The sequence below is a fragment of the Carassius carassius genome, chromosome 48, assembly GCF_963082965.1.
Source record: "Carassius carassius chromosome 48, fCarCar2.1, whole genome shotgun sequence".
Classification (NCBI taxonomy): Eukaryota; Metazoa; Chordata; class Actinopteri; order Cypriniformes; family Cyprinidae; genus Carassius; species Carassius carassius.
In genome coordinates, this window is record NC_081802.1 from 11,974,959 (window position 1) to 11,999,259 (window position 24,301).

The 24,301-nt window shown below is 38.2% G+C and overlaps 2 protein-coding genes across 9 annotated transcripts in view; one reads left to right on the forward strand and one right to left on the reverse strand.

The window, feature by feature from the left end:
- The first annotated feature begins 478 nt into the window (after positions 1 to 478).
- aspm (assembly factor for spindle microtubules) lies at positions 479 to 19,870 on the forward strand. Its single transcript, XM_059543705.1, has 30 exons — positions 479 to 870; positions 1,551 to 1,694; positions 2,749 to 4,201; positions 4,332 to 4,400; positions 4,514 to 4,615; positions 4,697 to 4,843; positions 4,945 to 5,181; positions 5,752 to 5,819; positions 5,950 to 6,091; positions 6,258 to 6,388; positions 6,504 to 6,679; positions 6,813 to 6,958; positions 7,047 to 7,132; positions 7,284 to 7,496; positions 7,670 to 7,874; positions 7,991 to 8,133; positions 8,267 to 8,395; positions 8,489 to 8,683; positions 8,826 to 14,273; positions 14,398 to 14,547; positions 14,780 to 14,946; positions 15,034 to 15,193; positions 16,995 to 17,204; positions 17,390 to 17,539; positions 18,046 to 18,237; positions 18,397 to 18,589; positions 18,670 to 18,824; positions 18,953 to 19,129; positions 19,252 to 19,424; positions 19,503 to 19,870. The coding sequence occupies exons 1-30, from the start codon at positions 580 to 582 to the stop codon at positions 19,603 to 19,605; spliced, it is 11,355 nt and encodes a 3,784-aa protein (XP_059399688.1). The 5' UTR covers positions 479 to 579; the 3' UTR covers positions 19,606 to 19,870.
- A 1,054-nt stretch (positions 19,871 to 20,924) lies between these two features.
- Positions 20,925 to 24,301, reverse strand: part of LOC132131954 (complement factor H-like) — a 302,525-nt gene continuing 299,148 nt past the window's right edge. For 6 of the 8 annotated variants that reach the window (XM_059544151.1, XM_059544150.1, XM_059544155.1 and 3 more), the window contains 5 exons: positions 23,026 to 23,220; positions 22,779 to 22,946; positions 22,513 to 22,689; positions 21,331 to 21,525; positions 20,925 to 21,208 (listed from right to left, as the gene is read on the reverse strand). In XM_059544151.1, coding sequence (XP_059400134.1) covers positions 21,018 to 21,208; positions 21,331 to 21,525; positions 22,513 to 22,689; positions 22,779 to 22,946; positions 23,026 to 23,220 — 926 coding nt within the window. In that variant the 3' untranslated portion in view covers positions 20,925 to 21,017. The remainder of the gene's footprint in view (positions 21,209 to 21,330; positions 21,526 to 22,512; positions 22,690 to 22,778; positions 22,947 to 23,025; positions 23,221 to 24,301) is intronic. The other 2 variants (XM_059544153.1, XM_059544154.1) reach the window with 2 other exon arrangements.

Genomic DNA, 24,301 nt, shown 5'->3' on the forward strand with positions numbered 1-24,301 from the left:
TAAGATATGAATACACGAACACATCACCAGGTTTTGTATACTAAAACCCTCAAAACAAACGCAAATTCTCTTTCTTTTCTCCTGTGCAGCTAAAAAAAGGGGCAAAAAACACTTGTAACGCCAACAGCTACTGCAAATAAGTATTCTATTCTCGTGACTTATTTCGAAATCATAAGTGCTGTGGAGAAACGCTTTAAACGCACAAAATATGCATGCTCGCGTCTTTACACTTTAAACCACATCCATGCGACAAATGGCCAATCAGTAAACCGTGAACAACAGCAGTGTCTGAACTACATTTCAACGTTGAACGTGCGTGAAGCAGCTTCCTGCACTGTGGGCGTGTCTACAGATTTTTTAAAGGAATCCTAGGACTTTGATTGGTTCGAGTTTGTTGTGATTGCAGTGATTGGACAATTTTGCTAGCTGCAGCGAGATGATTGGCCGCCTGGTCTGTTCTCAAATTCAAAACTTGCGACTACGTACTCTGGTTTTAAACGTTATTTCGACGCAGCTCTGCATCAATTACACATGGATGTAACGTTACCGAATCGCCGTTCATTTAGATGAGTAACAAACATGTCGTTTAAAGTCGCGAAAGCGGAGTGTTTGGACTTTAGTCCAACATTTGATTTTCATTGTAGTCGCGATAACCCCGGCAAGGAAAACAACTCTTCAATTCCCGTGCTGAGTTTGATTCAGTTTTCTAGGTCTCCTTTCTTGTCATTTGGGACGATCAAATTGGGATCATCAAAATCTCTGCCTTTACGGATCGAAAATCCCACCGAGGATGCAACAACGACAGTCATTGTGGATAAAATTTCAGCATCTAAAGGCTTTTCGGTTGATCAGAAGTCTTTTACAATACAAGTAAGTTAAGCCTTAACAAAAAGATGTGTTTAAACCTAGTGAGCTTTCGAGCTTAACAAAACAATGAAACGTTTATTGCATATTACAATTATGTTAAAATAAAAGAATATCGTGCTATGGGAATGAGACGTTTTTTGTGAGATGTTTATTAGTGTAACTTATGCATTTAATAAGGTTTCTAAATATTGCAATATGTAGTTCATAATACACCAAGAAATGAAAATATTTATTAATTCGCCTATATCTGTTTATATTTCTTTGTTCTGTGGACAACATTCAAAATGTAACGTTATGTGTCTAAATATGAGCATATTAACAATTAGTATGTTATAGATTGCAAAACCACAAGAGAAGCAGCTGCATTGGATGTGTGGTCATTTATGTCAAACCTGATGGGACATATCTTGACACATTATATTTGAATATATGCATATTTTTGTAGAAGACCTAAATTTACTTATGGTACATTCTACATGAGTTGAATGGGCTTCTTTTATTATGCTTTTTTAAAATCCTTTTTGGAGCTTGACAGCTCAGACAGTATTCACTTTCATTATATGGAAAAGAGCTGCACGAACATTCTGCTAAATATCTCATTTTGAGCTCCACTGAAGAAAGTAAGGTATAAGTTTGGAACAGCTTGAAGGAAAGTTACTTAAAGTGCATTCTCTATTTTTCAGCCTGAAGACAGCATTATTTTAACTGTCACTTGGACCCCAGTGGAAGAAGGTGGAGTTCGAGAACTCCTCTGCTTAGTTGCAAATGGTATTGTTAAACATCAAGCCATTTTGCTTGGGAAAGCAGAGGCGACGAAAAAGAAAAAAGTAATCTCTCTTTCTGTCTCTCTCCGATTTATTTTTATAGTGACCCTATTATGCCATTTTTAATGTTCCTAATATTGTTTTGGGAGTCTCCTACAATCAGAATCAGAATCAGAATCAGAAAGAGCTTTATTGCCAAGTATGCTTGCGCATACAAGGAATTTGTTTTAGTGACATAAGCTTCCAGTAAACAGACACACAACAACACACAGAAAAAAAAAAAATTACGGGAGAATTACAAATTGGCAAATAAATAAGTGTATAAACAATTGTGCTATAAATGATAATGGAATAGGATCGAGTGAGATGCAGGAATGTTCTAGGATGGAGGGGTAACAAATAAATATAAGGATATTGCACATTTTTGCATAAGCATAAGTTTAAGTGGGAAACAACAATAGGTTTACATGCATGCATGGTCAAAAAACACTTTAGTTTTCTCAAAATATGTATTTAATATCACTTAATTTTCCAACGATTCTTAAACGATTCGTTTGAAGCAGTTCAAAGATTCAGTCTCCTTTCCGTGAGTCTACTCTGCTGTGATTGGTCAGATGGCCCAGTCTGTTGTGATTGGTCTACCACGTACAGCGCATGTCAGAAATGATACACCCATTGCCATAGTTCTGTATTTTGAATGCTCAATAGAAAATATAAACTTCTATTATTTATAATCTAGTATTATCTAATTTAGATTAGAGAAGCAGTCGTTAGTAAAATGGCTTGTTTCTCGGTGGGGTCAAATCGTTTGTGGCCGGCCATTGTAGAACATAGGTAGGAATTATGCAAAATGGTTTAGCCGTCATGGAAGTGGAATTCAAATTACTAACGACTCGCTTAGGCTGTTCAGAGTCGAGTTTTTATTTTTAGAAACAATAACTTTATTTATCATGCACATTCGGCTTTACAACTTGGCAAATCGTTTACATTCATACAGCTACATTACATACTGCATGAAATGCAATATTGAAATTGGCATGAAAGGGGCACTTCAAAATGTACAGAGGATGTGTGTTTTTAGGATAATGTTGAGTGCTAATACATTTTTGTTTTGCAGAAATCCTTATGGGATTCAATTAAATCCAAGAAGGGTGTCCCGGCACCCTCAAGAGAGAAGAAAGTGTCTTCAATGCCAATAAAGTCTGCAAATAAGACATTTCATGTCTCTCGCCAGTCGCAATACAGAAAAGATAAAACATCCAACCCGTTGTCTCCATTAAACCAGGAACGGTCTGCCTATTGCTCCAATGTCACAAGAGCGAATGCACCGCTCTCCACTCCTGAGATGTCAAAGCCTGCTTTTGTAACAGATAAATTTGATAATTTGCATTTGCAAAAGAATTCGCCAGTGGTCGTCTTAGTACCAGCAGAGAGATTGTTGGACACACCTGGTAACAAGGATGTGCCGTTTTCACATAAAGCAGAGTGCAGAGAAATCATGAGGGTTTTGAATAAAACACTCTCTCCTGCCAGCACTTCAGAGAGGTTTGGAAAGCCATTGTGCTTTCAGAGTCCACTTCCAGTGATTGGACAGTTTGCACAAGATCAAAGTCGAGAGTTAGAGAAACCGTCTCTGACTATAAAAGATGCTCTGGATGTTATAGGATCAGATCTGTCGCATGCGGTGAGTCCACCTAATGCTTGCTCAAGCTTTGATTTTTCAGATTCTCTCGAGTCTGAAAAACCAGATCCAGAAACTTCATTTAGAGCAGCTGCGGTCATTTCACCACCAGTTGAATGTGCTCACCCAAGGTTGACATACTGTGTGAAACCCAACAAAGTCGTAGGCCTTGAGTCAAATCTTGATGCATTAAGGCTTAAGGCGTTAACTTTTAGCAGCACTACAGTAACCAAGTCAAATAAAGTGGATGATACCCTTGTTCCTGGTGGTCCCAAGAAGTTTCCTGTGAATTCTACCACAGTGACCAAAGGCAAAGCAGAAGCCTCTGTCAAGAGTCCAGGCTTGCGTAAGAAGAAAACCTCCAGGCGCAGGCTGTTGGAAAAGACCTTGGAGCTCTCAGAACCTAGTAATGCAGAATCCAACACAAGTTCTCCTGACAGTATCTCCACTTTACCTGTCATTAGCTCAGATTCAAGTCCAGATGTGGCACTAGAGCCCAGATTTCCTGTAACTTCAATACAGATTACAAAAGAGAAGCCAGCCTCAAAGTTATCCCCTCCTGAGCAGCTTTTGTCCTCTATATCCCCGATACGACCTCGGGTTTTGCCTTCTGTTAGTAGCTGTCCGTCAAGCGGTCTGGAGTCTGCAGCTGGTAACGTCTGTGACAAAGCGCAACCAGGTCTTAATCAGGACCAGTTTCCTGTGGAATGCAGTAAATTTGTGCAGAGCAAAAAGAGAAAAAGTGATGAGTTTTTAAGAGCTCACTCGGAAGACAAGTCAAATGTCCGAGCGAAAAAGAGCCGTGCTCCAGCACATGCGACAGAAAGACCAAGCCATGAAAAAACATTCACGTCAAGGACCACATCGGGACAGCAACGAAAAGCTAAAGGTAAGCCAAGTGTACTTATTTACGCATGTCATACAACAAATCTAGTATGCATTATCAAATACGTTCTAGTGTACATTATTTGAGACGTTTGGAGATTCTTTTAAAACCTCTTCTTTTTTTCTTTCTAAAGCTCCACCAAGCTCAAGAAAGTTCACAAAACCTCCACCAATGAAATCCTCTCCAAAAATGACTCCGAAAGGTGAGAATACATTGTGTTCCTCCTATTTAGAAAGGCATGCCTTGAATTCGACTTTGAATAACATACCAGAAGTTTAGTGGAAATACCATTTTAAATGTATTTGACTGATATAGATGGCCGGTCTGTGAAATCACTGAGCAGCTCGAGTCGAAAGCCTGCAAGGATCGTGGCTGTAGCACAGGCCAATCTGACTTTTATGAAGCCGACACACACTGGTATGTTTTTACAGCTATAGTCTCATAATTTTTGTTATATTTTAAGAGGTATAGTATCTTACATTGTAAAAATCCTGACAGCCATACCAAGACATCCACTGCCATTTGCTGCAAAGAACATGTTTTATGATGAGCGATGGATTGAGAAGCAGGAGCAGGGCTTCACCTGGTGGATGAATTATGTTCTCACTCCGGATGACTTCAGAGTTGCTACAGAAGTTACCAAAGGTGGGTGCTTTTGTTTTTGTTCGTACACTTCGAATTGGAAACATTTTAAGTAATTTCCGCAGCATTCTTTTAACATCTTTATCCCATTTATTGTGTCTTAGTGAATGCATTATCATTAACTATGGGGAACGACAAATTCAACATACCCAAAGCACCAACAAAAGAAGAGATGTCCTTTAGAACCTACACAGCCCGTCAACGGCTAAACCGTCTTCGGCGAGCAGCTTGCAAGCTTTTTACCTCAGATACGATGGTAAAGGCCATCCAGAGACTGGAACTGGAAGTGGAAGCCAAGAGGCTCCTTGTGCGAAAGGACAGACATCTCTGGAAGGACATAGGTATGAGATGCAAAACAATATGTTTTGTCATTGTGAGTTATGCTTTTAGGGCATGGAAATCTCTTTGCACATCTGACTGATTTTAATTTATTTATTTTTTGTCTTCAGTGTCTCATGAAAAATGCCATAATATGTAAGCAGATATTTAAGAAACATAAGTTAACATTCTTGTTTATCTGAAAAACAATGCTACAGTCACTTATTCTCCTTTGAAAATGTGAATTCCGGGCCGGAATGTCGGTCTCTGTTTTGGCTTGTGAAATCCGCCCATTGCCAGTTTACCCAATTGTATTTGCCAGTTGGCGGAAAACATAGCATAATTGATTTCATTCATCATCAAGTACGCTCATTACTGTTGGTTTCGTCAATCTGGCAACCTACATGTTAACCAAGTCTGAAGAGAAGGGGCTGGGTAAAAAAACCCTCTCCAATATTTTGAATTAGGTCTGCAATACCTAGTCCAACCACTCGGTGTCAATCCTACAATCAACACCTTTAATGCAGTACTTTTATCTGTGTCTTATGGTGAATCTTTTTCCCTTTTTTTCACCTATTATGTTTATTTCTCAGGTGAGCGTCAGAAAGTTGTCAACTGGCTGATATCATACAATCCACTTTGGCTGCGAATTGGACTTGAGGTATTTTCTTTTCTTTGTGAAAACGTAATGTTAATTTGTCTGCTTGGTGACAATATTATTATTTTTTTTATTTCATTGGCTACACTGTGATTTCATGTATGACATATCTCTTACCCATTCCTTGTTTCAGACAATCTATGGAGAGCTAATATCACTTGAAAGCAACAGTGATGTCATGGGACTGGCCATGTTTATTCTTGGACGTCTGCTGTGGAACCCAGACTTGGCTGCTGAGTTCAGGCATGCTAAAGTGCCCCATTTGTACAGAGATGGTAATTGAATTTATTTTATGAAATAAATGTACAGATTTTTTTTTTTTTTTTTTTTTTTTTACTTCTTTTTTTTTTTATAGTGTTTAATACTATCTCTTACTTTTGCAAAAAGTGTGTCACTGTGTCTTCTACAACAGGTTCTTTATTTTTCACTTTCACTCATCAGGCCACGAGGAGGCGCTTTCTCGCTTCACTCTAAAGAAACTAATCCTGCTGGTCTGCTTCCTGGATAAAGCCAAAGAGTCCAGACTGATCGAACATGATCCTTGTTTGTTCTGCATGGATGCTGAATTTAAGGTTTGTGGGTCTATCTATATAGTAAACTGGAAATAAAGGTAGCATAAAAGCAGATAAAACAGAATAAGTAATTTTCAAGTAATTAGCGCCCTTTTTTTCTGTTCCTTTCCTATAGTCAAGCAAAGATCTGCTCCTTGCGTTCTCTCGGGACTTCCTCAGTGGTGAAGGCATTTTGTCACGGCACCTCAGCCACTTGGGCCTAGCTGTATCCCACGTTCAGACACCTCTGGATGAGTTCAACTTTGCCGTGAAGAAACTTGCTGTTGACTTGAGATGTGGCATTCGTTTGGTGTATGTTTGATTTGCATGTTTATTGTTCATGCATCTTAATAAAATTGTTGTTACACAAGCCAATATTTTGATTTGAGATTTAGAAAGCCTATATATATATATCTGCACTAAATGTTTCTATATTCATCTTCAGACGAGTCATGGAGCTCTTCACTCTGGACTGGACTTTGTCTAGAAGGCTGAGGATACCCGCTATTAGCCGCCTGCAGAAAGTGCACAATGTTGATATTGCTCTACAGGTTTTGAAAGACAAAGGAGTTGACCTTAGAGATGAGCATGGTTCGTTTCTTGATGTGAAATAACTAACAGTGCCTTTTAGAATCTGAATGAAAAAAAGAATTCTGAATTTGTCTTAATTTTTTTGAAGGAGCGAACATTGACTCCAGAGACATTGTGGATGGACACAGGGAAAAGACCCTAAACCTCCTGTGGAAAATCATATTTGCCTTCCAGGTATCGATCAGGGCTGAATAACACATCTTCCAGTCACTTTTTAAAAATAAATCATTTGTATGACTGATGCTTATTTTAATATATTCTGATATTGTATGTGTGACTGTTTTAAATATTGATCTTCCATTCTGATGCACTTTTATCTCTATAGGTGGAAGTGCTACTTGATGAGAATCAGCTCAAAGAAGAAATAAGTTTCCTCAGAAAAACATGGAGGACAAAACAGAAGCTGGCCTCATTAATGTCTAACAGTGGGGTTGCAGTGACCAGGATGAAGGCAAGACAAGCATTTGAACATCCCAGCCAAAAAGTGACACTGCTTATGGACTGGGTCAGTGCAGTGTGTGAGTTCTACAGTTTAAAGGTGAGTCACATTAAAGAAAGAGTTTGCTCGTTTATGCATGCAATACAGGTTTGTTGATCCAAACTTGTATTTGGTTTTGTATCGCAGTATTGCAGTGTTAATAATACATGAGTGTATAAGATATCCAGCATTGGGATCCTTCTTTGATCAGTACCTCTCCATTATTTTTCCAGGCTGAAAACTTCACGGTGTCATTCTCAGATGGTCGTATCCTGTGCTACCTCATTCATCATTACCATCCTGGTCATCTCCCTGCAGAAGAGATTCAACAGAGAACCACACAGACCATTGAATGTGGCCATCGTGGAAGAATGGAGCTCAATAATTCTTCAAGTGACTCAGACTGCTCTTTTGAAAATTTGACCACAATACAAACTGGTACTTTGAATAAATGACTTTTTTTTTAATAGATCAAGCATTCCCATAATAGTGTGGTAATTTATACATTTTAACACTAAATGTCTTGTAATGTTTTTTTTTTGCCTTGTGTTCAGAATCCCCGTTAGTAAACTTCAGAGAGCTACTTGAGAATGAGAGAAGTAACTTTCAGTTGGTGAACACTGCCGTGTCTTATCTTGGAGGGGTTCCTGCTATGATAAATTATGAAGATATGTCCAACACCATCCCAAATGAAAAGGTAAAAATGATTGTAATCCCCTTCCACATTTTGGGTAAGCAGCAAAACTTTGAGGTTGTGTTGAAATAAGTTTTTATATGAAGGTATATTTAATGCATATTGATAAATTGTGATTTTTTTTTTTTTAACCCAGGTTGTCATGTGCTACCTCTCTTTCCTCTGTGCCCGTCTTTTGGATCTCCGCAATGAAACGAGAGCAGCCCGGATCATCCAGGGTGCATGGAGGAGATACAAGCTACAGAAGGACATTGAGCTTATTCAGGTAAGGGTACAGTTTTTCTACTTTGTAAAGCTGCTTGGAACCTTGTTATGCTTAGATTGTTTTTCTGATGTTGAATATGCTCTGCATACACAGCAAAAGAACCTGGCTGCTACTAAAATCCAAGCTGTTGTGCGGAAGTTCATTTTGCGAAGAAGATTGATTCAGCAAAATAAGGCAGCCATCAGGATCCAGACATTCTGGAGAGGATATGTTGCACGGGAAAAGTTGAGAGTGCTGAAAAAAGAGAAACATTTTGCTCTTCAAAATGCAGCTGCAACTATAATTCAGGTATTTTCAAGATGATATGTAATACAGCTCATCCTGTACTTTTCTACCTAGTTAAATAATATTTTCAGCAGTTAGTTAATTAATTAATAAATTATGGATTGTCTTCTAGATAGCTAATTTAAATTTTCTTGTCCTCCAACAGAAATCATTCAAAGCTTGGAGGATTCAAAGTCTCTTAAAGAAAAACCATGCCGCCTCTGTGATCCAAGCAGCTTTCCGGAAGTGGCATGCAAAACAATTGCTGGGAAAAAATGCTGCAGCCTTGCGCATTCAAGCATGGTACAGAATGCAGTGTTGTAAGTCCCAGTACCTGGATATGAAAAGGAAAGCCGTTTGTGTTCAAGCATGGTTCAGAGGTCACCTCCAAAGATGCAAGTTCCAGGCTTTAAAACAAAAGCGTGATGCTTCAATTGTCATTCAGAGTGCATTCAGGGCCTACCTTGTCAGAAATCGCATATCTAAAATGAAGCAAAATGCAGTTTTGATTCAGAGGTGGTTTCGAGCCTGCATGCTAAGAAGAGCAGAACAGAAGAGGTATGTTAAGATTCAACAGGCAGTTCTCACTATGCAAGCCACTTTCCGTGGCTGGAAGGTCCGACAATCTGTGGCCCAGCACCACCAAGCTGCACTTCTGATTCAAACTGCTTTCAGGCGGTTTATGGCCCAAAGGCACTATTTACATTTAAAAAGATCGACAATTGTTCTGCAACAGAGATTCAGAGCTAAAGTACTTGGAGGCAAGCTACGACAAGAGTATATGGCTCTTAAACTTGCTTCAATGACAATTCAAGCAATTTGGCGAGGACGTGCTGAGAGGAGGAAGATCGGTCAACTTCACAGATTTGCCAAAATCATTCAGTCGAACTACCGCAGATATGTGGCACAGACACGGTTTTTGGAAATTAAACGGGCTGCCATAGTCATTCAAAGACAGTACAGAGCCTTTAGAGATGGACGGAAAGTGTACGCAGAATACACTGAAATTAAAAGAGCAGCCATTGTGCTACAGAGTGCTTATCGTGGCAAGAGAGCAAGACAAGAACTGCAGAAGAAAAACAAAGCAGCAATTTTGATTCAGTCTGTGATAAGAGCACTTTGTTGCCGTCAGAGGTTTTTAGCTCTAAAACGTGCTGCTATTGTCATTCAGCAACGGCATCGGGCTTTAGTACTTGGACTGTTTGAAAGAAGCCATTACGTCCATTTGAGGCAGGCAACAATAACTCTACAGGCCATATATCGGGGTTCCAAAGTGAGGCAAAATCTGAGACAAGAGCATCAAGCCGCCACTATCATTCAAGCTCAATTCCGAATGCATAAGGTACGCATTGCCTTTCTTGCTGCAAAGTGCGCAGCTATCATCATACAGCAGCAATACAGAGCCTACAGAGTTGGTAAACGCATGCAAGCTACTTACTTGCAAATGAAAAATGCTGCTGTAGTTATTCAGTCAGCATTCAGGGGAATGAAAGTTCGCAGCTACTTAAGAAAATCTCACCAAGCTGCAACAGTGATTCAGGCACGTTTCCGTGGACATTCCCAACTCAGAAATTACCAAAGACAACAGTGGGCTGCATCAGTTTTACAGCAGCGATTCAGGGCAGTGATGACCAAAAATACTGTCATGAAAGAATATATAGCCATAAAAACAGCTGCCATATGTATCCAGTCAGCCTTCCGTGGATTGATGGTAAGAAAGCAAATTGCAGGAAGGCACAAATCTGCAAAAATCATCCAGAAGACATATAGAGCATACAAGCAACGCCGTGATTACCTTACTCTCAGAAATGCCACTGTTTGTGTTCAGCAACAGTACAGAGCAATTGTAAGTGCAAGGCAACAACGCAAAAGATATTGCTACATGAGATCAGCTGCCATCACTTTGCAGTCTATGTACAGAGGCATGAGGGTAAGGAAAGAAATTGACAGAAAGCATAAAGCAGCCTCTGTGATTCAGGCAATGTACAAAATGTACAGAACTAGAGTGCCATTCCAAGCTATGAAACTGGCTGCATTGGTCATACAGAGGCAATACAGGTGCCATCTACTGAGAAAAGAGGCAAGAGAGAACTTTTTGAAGCTACGGCATAGTGCTACTGCAATTCAGGCTATTTACAGAGGAAATCGTACACGCCGTGACATTGCTAGAATTAATTTTGCAGCCACGATCATTCAAAGGAAGTACCTTGCCTACAAACAGAGAAAGCGCTTTTTGTCCATCAGAGCTGCTGTTGAATTCTGTCAGCGACACTATCGATCTGTTTTGGTAGCAAGGCATGATCAAAGAGACTATTTTGCCAAGCGCCAAGCTGTTGTTGCAATCCAGGCATTTTTCAGAGGAATGCAGGTCCGGCGACAGATCCGAAGAGAGCATGAAGCTGCAACAATCATTCAGTCCCATGTGAGAAAGCACATCCTCAAGTTGCACTTCCAGCGACTTCGGCAGGCAGTCTGTACTGTTCAGCAACGTTTCAGAGCTAACAAAATGATGAGACGAGAGATGGCAGCACTGCAGGAACAGAAGAGTGCTGCCTTGATTCTGCAAGCAGCTTATCGTGGCATGAAGTCCAGACAGACTTCGAAGCAAATGCATCAAGCTGCCACCAGTGTTCAGGCCACCTTCAGAGCTTATAGTGCTCGTAAACGTTATTTAGCCATGAAATTCGCTGCCATAGTCATTCAAAGACAATACATAGCCTTCAGAGATGGACGGAAGGTGTACGCAGAATACACTGAAATTAAAAGAGCAGCCATTGTGCTACAGAGTGCTTATCGTGGCAAGAGAGCAAGACAAGAACTGCAGAAGAAAAACAAAGCAGCAACTTTGATTCAGTCTGTGATAAGAGCACTTTGTTGCCGTCAGAGGTTTTTAGCTCTAAAACGTGCTGCTATTGTCATTCAGCAACGGCATCGGGCTTTAGCACTTGGACAGTTTGAAAGAAGCCGTTACGTCAATTTGAGGCAGGCAACTATAACTCTACAGGCCATATATCGGGGTTCCAAAGTGAGGCAAAATCTGAGACAAGAGCATCAAGCCGCCACTATCATTCAAGCTCAATTCCGAATGCATAAGGTACGCATTGCCTTTCTTGCTGCAAAGTGCGCAGCTATCATCATACAGCAGGAATACAGAGCCTACAGAGTTGGTAAACGCATGCAAGCTACTTACTTGCAAATGAAAAATGCTGCTGTAGTTATTCAGTCAGCATTCAGGGGAATGAAAGTTCGCAGCTACTTAAGAAAATCTCACCAAGCTGCAACAGTGATTCAGGCACGTTTCCGTGGACATTCCCAACTCAGAAATTACCAAAGACAACAGTGGGCTGCATCAGTTTTACAGCAGCGATTCAGGGCAGTGATGACCAAAAATACTGTCATGAAGGAATATATAGCCATAAAAACAGCTGCCATATGTATCCAGTCAGCCTTCCGTGGATTGATGGTAAGAAAGCAAATTGCAGGAAGGCACAAATCTGCAAAAATCATCCAGAAGGCATATAGAGCATACAAGCAACGCTGTGGTTACCTTACTCTCAGAAATGCCACTATTCGTGTTCAGCAACAGTACAGAGCAACTGTAAGTGCAAGGCAACAACGCAAAAGATATTGCTCCATGAGATCAGCTGCCATCACTTTGCAGTCTATGTACCGAGGGATGAGGGTAAGGAAAGAAATCGACAAAAAGCATAAAGCAGCCTCTGTGATTCAGGCAATGTACAAAATGTACAGAACTAGAGTGCCATTCCAAGCTATGAAACTGGCTGCATTGGTCATACAGAGGCAATACAGGTGCCATCTACTGAGAAAAGAGGCAAGAGAGAACTTTTTGAAGCTACGGCATAGTGCTACTGCAATTCAGGCTATTTACAGAGGAAATCGCACACGCCGTGACATTGCTAGAATGAATTTTGCAGCTACGATTATTCAAAGGAAGTACCATGTCTACAAACAGAGAAAGAGCTTTTTGTCCATAAGAGCTGCTGTTGAATTCTGTCAGCGACACTATCGATCTGTTTTGGTAGCAAGGCATGATCGAAGAGACTATTTTGCCAAGCGCCAAGCTGTTGTTGCAATCCAGGCAACTTTCAGAGGAATGCAGGTCCGGCGACAGATCCGAAGAGAGCATGAAGCTGCAACAATCATTCAGTCCCATGTGAGAAAGTACATTCTCAAGTTGCACTTCCAGCAACTTCGGCAGGCAGTCTGTACTGTTCAGCAACGTTTCAGAGCTAACAAAATGATGAGACGAGAGATGGCAGCACTGCAGGAACAGAAGAGTGCTGCCTTGATTCTGCAAGCAGCTTATCGTGGCATGAAGTCCAGACAGACTTTGAAGCAAATGCATCAGGCTGCCGCCAGTGTTCAGGCCACCTTCAGAGCTTATAGTGCTCGTAAACGGTATTTAGCCATGAAATGTGCTGCCGTTGTCATTCAACGAAGGTTCCATGACACAAAGGAAGCAAAACAGCAGAGAAAGCATTTTCTTGAAATGTACCATAGTGCACTTGTTCTTCAATCATGTTATAGAGGTCTTAAGGTTAGAAGGCAACTACTACAACAGCGTCAGGCAGCTGTCTTGATTCAGTCTCATTTTAGGAGACACAAAGAGATGGTTAAGTTCCAGGCCATGAGGTTGTCCGCTATTATTATCCAGGGCCATTACAGATCATACATCAAGGCTAGAGCAGATCGGGAGAACTATCTACGTTTAAGAAAGTCCGCCATTTTCCTTCAAGCAGCTTTTCGAGGACACTCTCTAAGGAGACAACTGGCAGAAAAGCAAGAAGCATCCATCATCATACAGGCTGCTTTCCGAATGTACCAGCAAAGGTTAGCATTTAAGAGACAACGCTGGGCAGCAAGGGTCCTCCAACAGAGATTTAGAGCTCTGAAACTTCGAGACAAGCAGATGCATAGATACCAGCAGGTAAGAACTGCCACTGTATGCCTGCAGAAGTCTTTCAGAGGGATGAAGGGGAGAGAATTGGCCAGACAGAGTAAGGCTGCAAGAACCATCCAGTCCTACCTAAAGATGGCTGTCCAACGACAGCGTTTCTTCAAAGAAAAGGCTGCAGCAATCACAATTCAGTCTGCATACAGAGGCCATTGTGCCAGAGTTCAGCATGCAAGGATGCAAGCAAACGCTACTGTCATCCAGAAGTGGTACAGATCACTTAAACTGGTCCAGAAAGATCAGAATGGTTTTGTTGCTCTTAAGCAAGCTACACTTACCTTGCAATCTGCCTTGCGTGGAATGCTAGTGAGGAGGCTTGTAAAAAGAAGGCAGGCTGCAATCAAGATTCAGTCTGTGATGCGCATGCATTTACACCGCAAACGCTACTTGACGCTTCGCTCAAGTGTCCTGCAGTTGCAGGCTCATTATAGAATGTTTGTGGCCCAAAGAAGATACTGCAGGTTGCAGGCAGCAACCGTTACCCTCCAAAAGCACTGCAGAGCTCATAGGGCAACAGTGGAGCAGAGGAACAGTTATCTGAAGGCACTCCAGAGCATAAAGATCCTTCAGGCTAGAGTGCGTGGACACATTGAGCACAGAAGATTTCAGAGATTGCGTGCAAGTGCTATCACAATTCAGGTATGCATCATACTTGTATTCTGTCTTGTCATTTATTTAATCCTGATTCACTACGGATATTCAACAGAAGTGACTAGGAGGCTTAACTGGGAAGGTCAAACTTTTTTTTCTTACCCCAAAACAGGCACATTACCGAGGAATGATTGAGAGATGCAAGTTTCAGCAACTCAAGGAATCTGTTTTGGTCATACAGAAGTATTACAGAGCTTTCCGTTTCTGCCAGAGAGAGCGTGCACAGTTTCTTCAACTGCGAAAGTCTGCTGTTGTGATACAAGTAAGCATGTAACAACTCTTAAAAAAAAAAAAAAAAAAAAAAAAAGTTTTATGTAATTTTATTAATTTTTGTTTTTCATTGAACCTCTAGCATGTTAATGCAAAAATCCTGCTTCTATTTCTGTTTGTTTAATATACACTTTTGTGTTTCTGCTGATGTTCCTGTTTGAGATTTTTGGATTTAAGTGAGTAGATTTGATTTTCATGTTATGTTTGTCTCTGGTTTGCTTCAGACAGCATTTCGGGCTTATCAAACAAGACAACATACTGTGCGAGCACAGGCTGTTCTGAAAATTCAGGCCTGGTTCCGAGGATGCATAGCTAGACGAAACTACATTTTAAAACAAGCTGCTGTTGCAACCATTAGTCGGTGTATTCAAGCAAGACGCCAACGTTCAAGGTAACACATAAAGGATATTAGATTATTCTATTCTGTTTTTAAATTGTCACAAGAAGTCACATGGCCATGTGTCATCCTCCTTTTAAGATCTCTAGCAGTCCAGCACAGTGTCCGAGTCATTCAGCAAAGATGGAGGGAAACTCTAATCGCCAGAAAACAGCATGCTGACTTCCTGAGGTTTAGAAAATCTGTTATATACATCCAGGCGCTATGGAGAGGTCAAAGAGTTAGAGCTTGCATTCACAAGGTACTTGTTCTTTTTGTGGGAATAATACGGAAGTTCTAAGCGGCCATGCATTATAATTTTTTTAACTTCTTGTTTTCTCGTTATAACAACTTAATTTTCTCGTTATCTCGACATAACAAAAGTCGTTTTCTCGTTATAATGACTTAATTTTCTCGGAGATTAAGAATTTTGTCTACAGTAGGACTTGATTTAACGATGTAGGCTATTTGTGATATGCTTTTTTTCCTTATTATTACTCTTTATTGTTAAACATATTGATGAGAAATGTGATCTATATGTTAAGTGCATAGGCTAATTTAATTCAGTTTTGTTTTATAATGTTGTAATCGTTTTTTTTCTGCGCACACATACACTACATGTACACATGAACGCTCTTTTCAAACAGAAGTTTGTAACGCACATGATATCTGTCACAGCAAATAATGACTACTAAAAATGAAAAATTAAATATAATTTTATTTCAAATAAAGGGAAAATTAAAAGTGAGTTTAATCCAAGCAGCTCTAAAAGATCTTAGAATAGTTCTGCATCCTTCTGAAGTGTCCGTGGTGTTGCCATTTAAACATGTTAATTACAAAAACAAAACGTTCTCTGGAAAAATCAACAGTGATTGATCAGCGTTTATTTATGTACAGTATTGTAGACGTTATTACCTAGGCGAAGCAAAATTTGCTGAAATATAGGCTACAGTAAGAGCGCCTGCATGGTTGTCCATCAGATGCCTGTCAAAGTTGAGTTCGTTACTATAGCAACAGTAAAACTGTCATGTCATTATAACGAGAAAACAAACTCTCGTTATGTCAAGATAACGAGAAAATTAAGTCGTTATAACAAAAAAACAAGAAGGAAAAAATATTATAATGCATGGCCGCTTAAAACTTCAGTAGAATAAACATGTTTCAAATTTTTTTTTTATAATTGAAAGAAACCACTCCGATGTATAGTTCACATTTTTGAAGCTTAATACTATAAAAAAGCATAAAGTTTTTCAGTTAGTGATTTCAGCTTGTTCATTTTCATATAAAAATATGGCATGCAGTTGCATTAAACAATGGTACAATTACAATCATTAAATGTAAATTGTGATATCGTAATTAATAGTCGCAATTACAATTATTTGTGACATAATCGTGCAGCCCTATTTTATATATATATATATATATATATATATTTTTTTTTTTTTATATATATAATTTCAATAATAGGAGATGTGATATTCAACATGGCAGCCTTTTTAATGCGACCTGCACCATGTAGCATAAATCTTTTTTTAGGCTACTGACACAACTAGTCTTTTCATGCAAGCGTACATGATTTTAAACATTTATTTGAAGAGCTATTATTGTCTTTGTGTCAAACTTTTTAATGATAAAAAAAAAACTGTCACCAGTTTGTATAAATTCAGGTAAGCAAAACTGACTTAGTGTGTATTTACTAAGTGATGTAATTGTTGCACAGTCTAGCTAAAGTTTGTTATCAGGAGATAAAACAAAAAGTTTCAGGGAAATTGTTATCAAAGTCCATTTATTTATGAAGGGACATGTTATCCTGTATAATTTTGCCTGTGTTGCCAAGTATTTATTTTGGTCTGTTAGGCCTTGACCAGGTTTTTTTTTGTTTTTTGGTCGATTTCCCTATTAGTGTGATGTGCTACATAGAAAACTTTTGCTTTGACTTCCAAACAACCGCTGAAGCGATTGAAGCAATCCTACTATTCACAAATGTGATTTTGACATAAATTTTGTTTAGCAACTTTTTGAAATCATCACCTAAGCCTTGAGTCTATTTTTTTTCTTCGCAGCAAAAAACAGCTACTGTGAAGATACAGTCAACTTTCAGAGGTTTTAGCCAAAGACGTCGATATCGCCAACAGAAGGATGCTGCCAGAATCCTACAGCACCATTTCCGAGTTTTACGCCTGGCCAGAATTAAAGAAGAAAATCGAAGACGACGACATAATGCTGCTGTATATCTTCAGGCTTTGTGGCGCGGTTGGCTTGCAAGACGACAGGCAAGTTATCTTTATATGTATGAGTAATGTTATAATTGAGGCTGTGATAATTAAAGTAACTGTTAAGCAGCCAGCTAGTTTGAGTAGGTTACTTAATGCCCATCCCTGATTCTTTAGTAACTGAGCGGACTCAGTATGCTAAAAGTTAATCAGTATTTCAATGTATTAACCTGTGCCCTTTATAGGTAAAAGAAATGGCTTGTGCTGCAAGACGCCTCCGTTTCACAGCTGCTGTTTACCATCATCTCTGTGCAATAAGGATTCAGAGAGCTGTGCGAGCACACTGGGCTCTAAAATCTGCCAAGAGGAAGATCTCTTCAGTCCTTTACATCCAGGTACATTTAATCATCAAAAAAACTAAAAATTCTTAATTACATAGTGACTTTACCCCACAACCCATGACAGACACATAATAATATGTGATTCCCTGGGGACCATTTCTTACAAAAATGTATGCATTGTCCATGTGCACCGAATTTAAAATCAATACTGTGATTTCGTGTGACCAAGAAAAAGCATCTTGTAAGTTGTCATCTTGTCTTCATGAATTTTACTGCCGTTTTACATGCATTGGCTAACAAAGCCAATTTACGTAGCAAGTTTATAGAGATAACATGGAATAAATGGTTAACGCTTGCTTGTTATGCATTTAGCTTAAAAAGTGAGTTCACAGATTTTCAATCAGCTTTGAATTGTCACAATGTTGGTAGTATATAATAATTTTTACTACATATAGAGAGCCAACTTTTAGTTGAAACCCTGTCTTGCCAACGTTGAATTACTCTTTTAATAATAATAAATTCTGTGTAAATTTTTCTTTTTCTCTGCCCCACTTTTCTAGCAATGTTTCAGGGCAAAACTGCAGAGAAAGAGATATCTTAAAGACAGAGAAGACATCATCAAGACCCAGAAGGCAGTGAGAACTTGGCTTCATCGTCGCAACAAGGCTGCCGCTACTATCCAGCGTGAAGTTAGGAAGCTCCTTCTGAGACGTCGCAAGGACAGACTACAACGTGGAATAATAATGGCACAGGTATGATGTCTTAATTTAATACATATGCGTTTAATTTGCTCACTTTTTCCATTAGACCACAAAAGTGTTAATATAGGTGTTGGCAGTGTTTTTAATTTTAGGGGTGAATCACTGTTAATTATAAAACTACATTTTTATAATGGGATGAATTGTTTTAAGGCACTCTGGAGGGGTCATTGTTCAAGAAAACATCATGACACAAGCAAAGTCGTTTCCATGAGGCGTCGTCTCAGGGAAGTTAATCAAGGGGTGAAGGAAGAGGACAAGCTGTGTAACAAGACCACAACAGCGCTAAGCTACCTGCTCGGATTTCAGAATTATGCGTACATTCTTGCAGCCTTGAAACATTTGGGTAAGAGCTTGTTTTTAAAGTTAGGAGGCTGGCCATTTCATAAAATGATAGCTCATGTTATCTTTTTGTCATGGTTCAAGAAACTGCCACCAGACTTTCACCAGAGTGCTGTGAACGTCTTGTTGAAAGTGGAGCAACGCACACCATCTTCACTCTGATAAGGAGCTGCAACAGAAGTGTGCCTTCAATGGAGATCATCACACTATCCATTCAAGTCCTTCTCAACTTATCAAAAGTATGTTGCCTTATAATTAAGGAGTTAGGGTTGTTAATCTGTATTAAATCACCTCATATGCTGATTAATTAATTCCATATAACGATGTTGATTTTTGTTTTTTCTTTTAATTTCAATGTATTTTTCAGTACAACAGAACCACTGATGCAGTTTATGACGTGGACAACTCCGTAGAAACCCTACTGGATCTTCTCCAGATCTACCGTGAAAAGGCTGGAGATAAGGTTGCAGAAAAAGGAGGCAGCATCTTCACCAAGACTTGTTTTCTCTTGGTCCTCTTAGTCCATGATGAAAGAAGAGCAATGGTAGGTGTTCCTTTCAAGCAACTGGTTTCAATAAAAGAAAAGAAAAATCAATACAGCCCACCTTGAACCTGTAGCCTTTTAATGTCATGAAAGCAATCGTTTCAATGTCTTTTTTTAAACAGGAGGTTCGAAAGCTTACAAAGCTCTTGGATCGCATTCGTAGCATCTACCGACTCACGCTTCGAAAGTACAAGATGGATGCAGAGAGAAACAAAGTCAGACAGAAAATGAACACCTCTCTCAATGGAAGTTTTCTCCTCCAAGCCACTCCTCGAAAATCAAAACCAGTGGCCAGGTATGGAATTATCCACTATCTATGAAATCTACCTCACTGTAGTCTTTAGATTCCCACCAACCTTCTGATTTCCCTCAGGTTTGCTCCAGATTGGGTTCTACGGCGCAACAAATTAAAGGACATCGTGGATCCTCTCCGTGCCATTCAGATGCTGGCTAACGCTCTGGCTATTGTGCCTTGAAAATATTGCAGCAAGAAAAAAGTTATAACAAAGTGTTTATTTGTTGCTCAGTATTGTAAATACTGTTTTTGTATTGTGTATATATATTTTTTTAAAACTTTGTTTTATCAATGTTGTGGAAGCCTGTTTTATAGATGCATATTTGGGGTCTGTGCTGAAAGAGGGCACAAGTTAGCTGTGAGATTCTGTAAATACAAGTGCTGTCTGGAATTGATTTCATTTAAAGTGCTGTAATTGAATATTAAAAAGAACCAGATTTCACACATGTTCTGGTGTCCTTTTTGACTGAAATAACCGAATTAGAACAACATGAGTGAGTAAATGAATTTCTTTTTTTTTATTGTTGTTGTTGTTAAATCTTCCTTTATCACAAATTTGTTATTACACACCAAGAACAATTATATTAGGGTCCACACCAATTGAAAAAATAGCCATGTAATACACAGGAGAACATATGGTTTATATGGCTATTACTTCAAAATACTCTCAGGCCTCATAACCCTTTCAAGATTTATTTATGCTGTAGATAATTTGTTTCTGTTTCCTAAACATGACATGGAAGGTGGTAAGCAAAATGAAATTAATTATAAAGACACAAAGGGTGTGTTTTTATACAAACATTGTATTAAAATATTTGATTTCCCACATAAAGCGTCAGTGACTTTTGTGCAGGGTCTATGAAATGCATGAGACCTACAACACTTACAAGTATCTAGCACACTTATTGTTTACTTATTTCATCAATGCTTTTGGGAATTTTATTTATTTTTATCAATGGAACTTCGTTATTAATGAAGTGTTGATATCATGCACACCGAGGCAGAAGCATGACATCCATTTGTCAATGTTTCTCTTAAACTAGTTTTGTCTTTTAATATTTGCCTGTCTTAAGTTGTAGATTGTGTGGATGAATTAATGAATGTATATTGTTTGTGTGTTAATATTAGCTGTATGCCATTTAATCAATTTTATTCCACTGGTAACACATGTGAACAACATTCTTCAGGGTTTGAAGAGTCTAAAAATAATCGATTTACTTAAAGTTTAATTAAACTTGTCAACTAGAAGTGCAAACTGTCTTGAATTCATGTGAACATTTTGCATGGCTAGTGTGAATACTCATCTGACCAGAGATGTTTCATTCCAGTTTCACTCTATATTATAAATTAGTAACTGATTCACATTGTCAATGTTTCAATGAATGCAGTATCTGGGAAAAATATAGAGTTAAAATGGTTAATATTTCAATTTACATTTAGTATTTATTTAGGTTTTTGTTTGTTTGTTTTCTCCTGGCAAATCCAAAACAGAAAAAAAAATTATTTGGTAAAGATAATTTTTTATTTTGATCAGCTCCACTTGTTTTTTCTTAGTAGTACAGCTGATGCTACACTTATACTTTATTCCCACCATCACTCACACTCAGGTAAAGTCATCATTCCATCATTACACTGTTGTCTCAGGGGAACACCTACTGAATATTTGCGCCACTGACACGCAAAGCTGATGTGATCATTATGGGGTGCGAACATCTTTTGTGGATTAATATAGGCCAGCTCTATACCTCTTCTTTCCATTTCCTCCAGAGTCACTGTACAGGGCTCTGAAATAAACCCAGCATGTCACAATCAGTGTCACAATATACATTCATGAACTAATCATCACACAACTTCAACCACAAGATTACATCATGATGTGTTTATGGTGAAGAGTGCTCATACTTACTTAAACACTTAATATTCCCTCTCCATTCTCCTTGTTCACAGGTCAAGTATCTGGAGAAAGGTGGACGTAGATCCAATGTGTATTTACTAAAGCAGCTGTATTCAACTCTCTCTCCTGTATTGTATTCATCTTTTTTTAATTCTATTGTATCTCCATCGTTCACGTCTGGTGGTGGTACACAACTGGTGGTCTGACCTAAAGCACAGAACATGTTATAAATGTAATACACATTACTAATTTGAGAATGAGGTCATTTGAATAAAATGTTTCAGAAAAATACTTATTTTGAAGAGATATTCAGAATAGAATGTGATATGAAATAATCCCTCCCCTGTATCGTATTTATCTTTATTCAGTTCTATTGTATCTGCATCTTTCACGTTTGGTGGTAGCCCACATTAGCCTCAGACTGTCATCCCTCCTAATAAATAAATAAATATATAAAATAAAAAAAAATGAGGCATTACTTGCGTGCCTATTAATGTGCCAATTTGCGCACACATTAATATGAGCAAAAGTGATGCTTGTGTTGCATTGTCTTTCCAGAATTTCATTGTATGGCTCAATGCACTTGTTTCTCAGAATTCCTTTGTTGTTGTACAAATAGGTTTCATTTAACAGCATCAATAAATTCTCAAAGAAATATATGTGAGATGATGGATTCATTCTTTTAAATTTATCAATCCTTGCAGGGATGGGCAGTATTTCAAATACATGTATTTGAATTGCAAAATATCTTTTTTGTATTTTGTGTTTAAATATATTTAATCTTAGTATTTTTGTAGTTTCAAAATACATGGAATACTTTTTGCCAATCAACCTCTTTATTAGACTGCTGATTTCATGTATCAACAAGTATACAAAACTACTAAAAACAAAAAAAATAACTAAGATTAAATGTATTTAAATACAAAATAGTATTTCAAATTCCTGCAGGAAATCAGCAGTCTAAGAAGGAGGTTGATACATGTATTTATCAGATTAAATGTTTAAACGCAAAATATATATAAGGTATTTACATACAAAATAATATTTTATATTTCAAATACATGTATTTGAAATACTTCCCAGTCCTGTATCTTTGGATAAATTCAGGTTTGTTCATAATACTTCAGGTTTTTCATCATAAAGTAGCATCCTCTCTATTTTTTATTTCTAACATGTCAATTAACTGTAACATACTTGTGCATTGCTTTATGCCTCTCCACTGGCCCTGGGATTCACAGGTGATTTGTACAGACTCCTCTGGTTCAAATCCTGGATGACATTTATATTGTATTCTTGAATCGATTTTATAGTTTGATCTCTGAAGTCCCTCAATCTCTGCATTTGGAATGTTAGGTGCTGCACACACTATTTCTAAAAAAAAAAAAAAAACATATCAACACAATTATTAAATTTGTATTATGTTAGTAGCAAAGATTGTAATACTCTACAGCAGAACACACCAGTACACAGTGGTTTTGGTCTCCATCCGTCTCGTGTACATGTGGCTTCTGCTGCTGTTTGACGATAACCATAATCACAACTGTAAGATTGTTTTTCTCCTAATTTCATTGTTCCCCAGTAGAATGGTCTAAACAGAAGGTGGTCACGTGGATCGTCGCATGTAATCTCTGAAACAAGATTCACATGCTTTTAATAACATGCAATAAATTCATCACAAAATCCAGAAATGTTTCTCTATAACCTTACCTGCACAAACAGGCTCATTGTCCCACTTTCCATCATCTTTGCATGTAAATGTTTTTTCGGTTTCTTTTGTTCCAAAGAACCAGTATTTTTCAGAGCAGGTGATCTCCACACTTTCTCTAGCTCTGAAAATAGTTTTCCCCTCAGGATTGATTTTTTTTACTCCGAATGTGTTTGACTTCAGCTCACAGGTTATTTCTGTACAAGACATAATTATGTTGTATTTAAGTGTTAACATTTGTTGGCCAATTATGTATGGAGGTTTTTTGGTTTTAAGATGTTTACCCAGTGTTTAGATAAACATATTTTATTTAAAGTGAAGCAACTAAAATGTGTTTTCTGTTATTTAATAATTTTTTCTTTTCTTGAATAGCATCAGACCTGTTTGTTACTTCTTGATTTCTAAATCTGAGGACATGACAACCTTTTAAGAACAAGTCTGAAGGACATATATATATATATATATATATATATATATATATATATATATCTCATTTAATTAAATCTGGTGTCTTATGGGAGGGTCGGTATAGTGCAGTTGCAGAGAAATACTAAACAGATTTTCATTCTATTTTGTATTGTATACATTTTTTATTTTGTATCTGCATTCTCGTGGTTCATGTTTGGAGTTGGGCCACATTTTATTTTTAAACTGTTGTCAGCAAGGAAATTTGGCAATAACAAATCTCAGTATTAGCCAGATGTCTTTTTTATGCCGCTGAACCATAGAAAATGTTATTAATGAAATATTATTAATGTGCTTAAAGAAAATGACATTCTGTTGAATTGTTTAAAAGTTTCTGAAGAGCTGCTGGTTCTCACTGGGAGATGAAAAACAAAGTATTTAACTTATTTTTTGTTGTCTGGGTTAATTTTATATTTTTCTATGGTAAATAGATTTGGATTACGGTGTTTATTTATGTAAAACCCGCTGCCACATTACTATTTCATAACTTTGTGGTTGCTATGTTGTTCTCGATGCTTGCTTCTCTGTCCAAATCAAGACAGACTGAAGAGCCGATGAGTTGTGAGCCAATTTTTACATATATTTTAATGAGTAAAAGTTAATGATTGAGATAATAATATGCGGGCAAATTATTCCTTTTACCTTCTGTGTGTTTTTCTTCACATATAGGAAAAGGGCTGCTCCATTCTCCATTTGACTGACAGGTGATTTCTCTCTGTCCTTTTAAAATCAGTCCTTGTCCAGTGCATGAAAATGTTAAATTATATCCAGGTGTGACTGGACACTCAAAATCAGGGAATCGATCCAGTCTGA

Bases quoted from the DNA above. Each gene is read 5' to 3' on its own strand.
- aspm (XM_059543705.1), top strand. From the start codon at position 580: ATGTCGTTTAAAGTCGCGAAAGCGGAGTGTTTGGACTTTAGTCCAACA. The intron at 8,396-8,488 runs GTAAGGGTACAG...CTGCATACACAG, and splicing joins AGGACATTGAGCTTATTCAG to CAAAAGAACCTGGCTGCTAC. The intron at 19,425-19,502 runs GTATGGAATTAT...GATTTCCCTCAG, and splicing joins AAATCAAAACCAGTGGCCAG to GTTTGCTCCAGATTGGGTTC.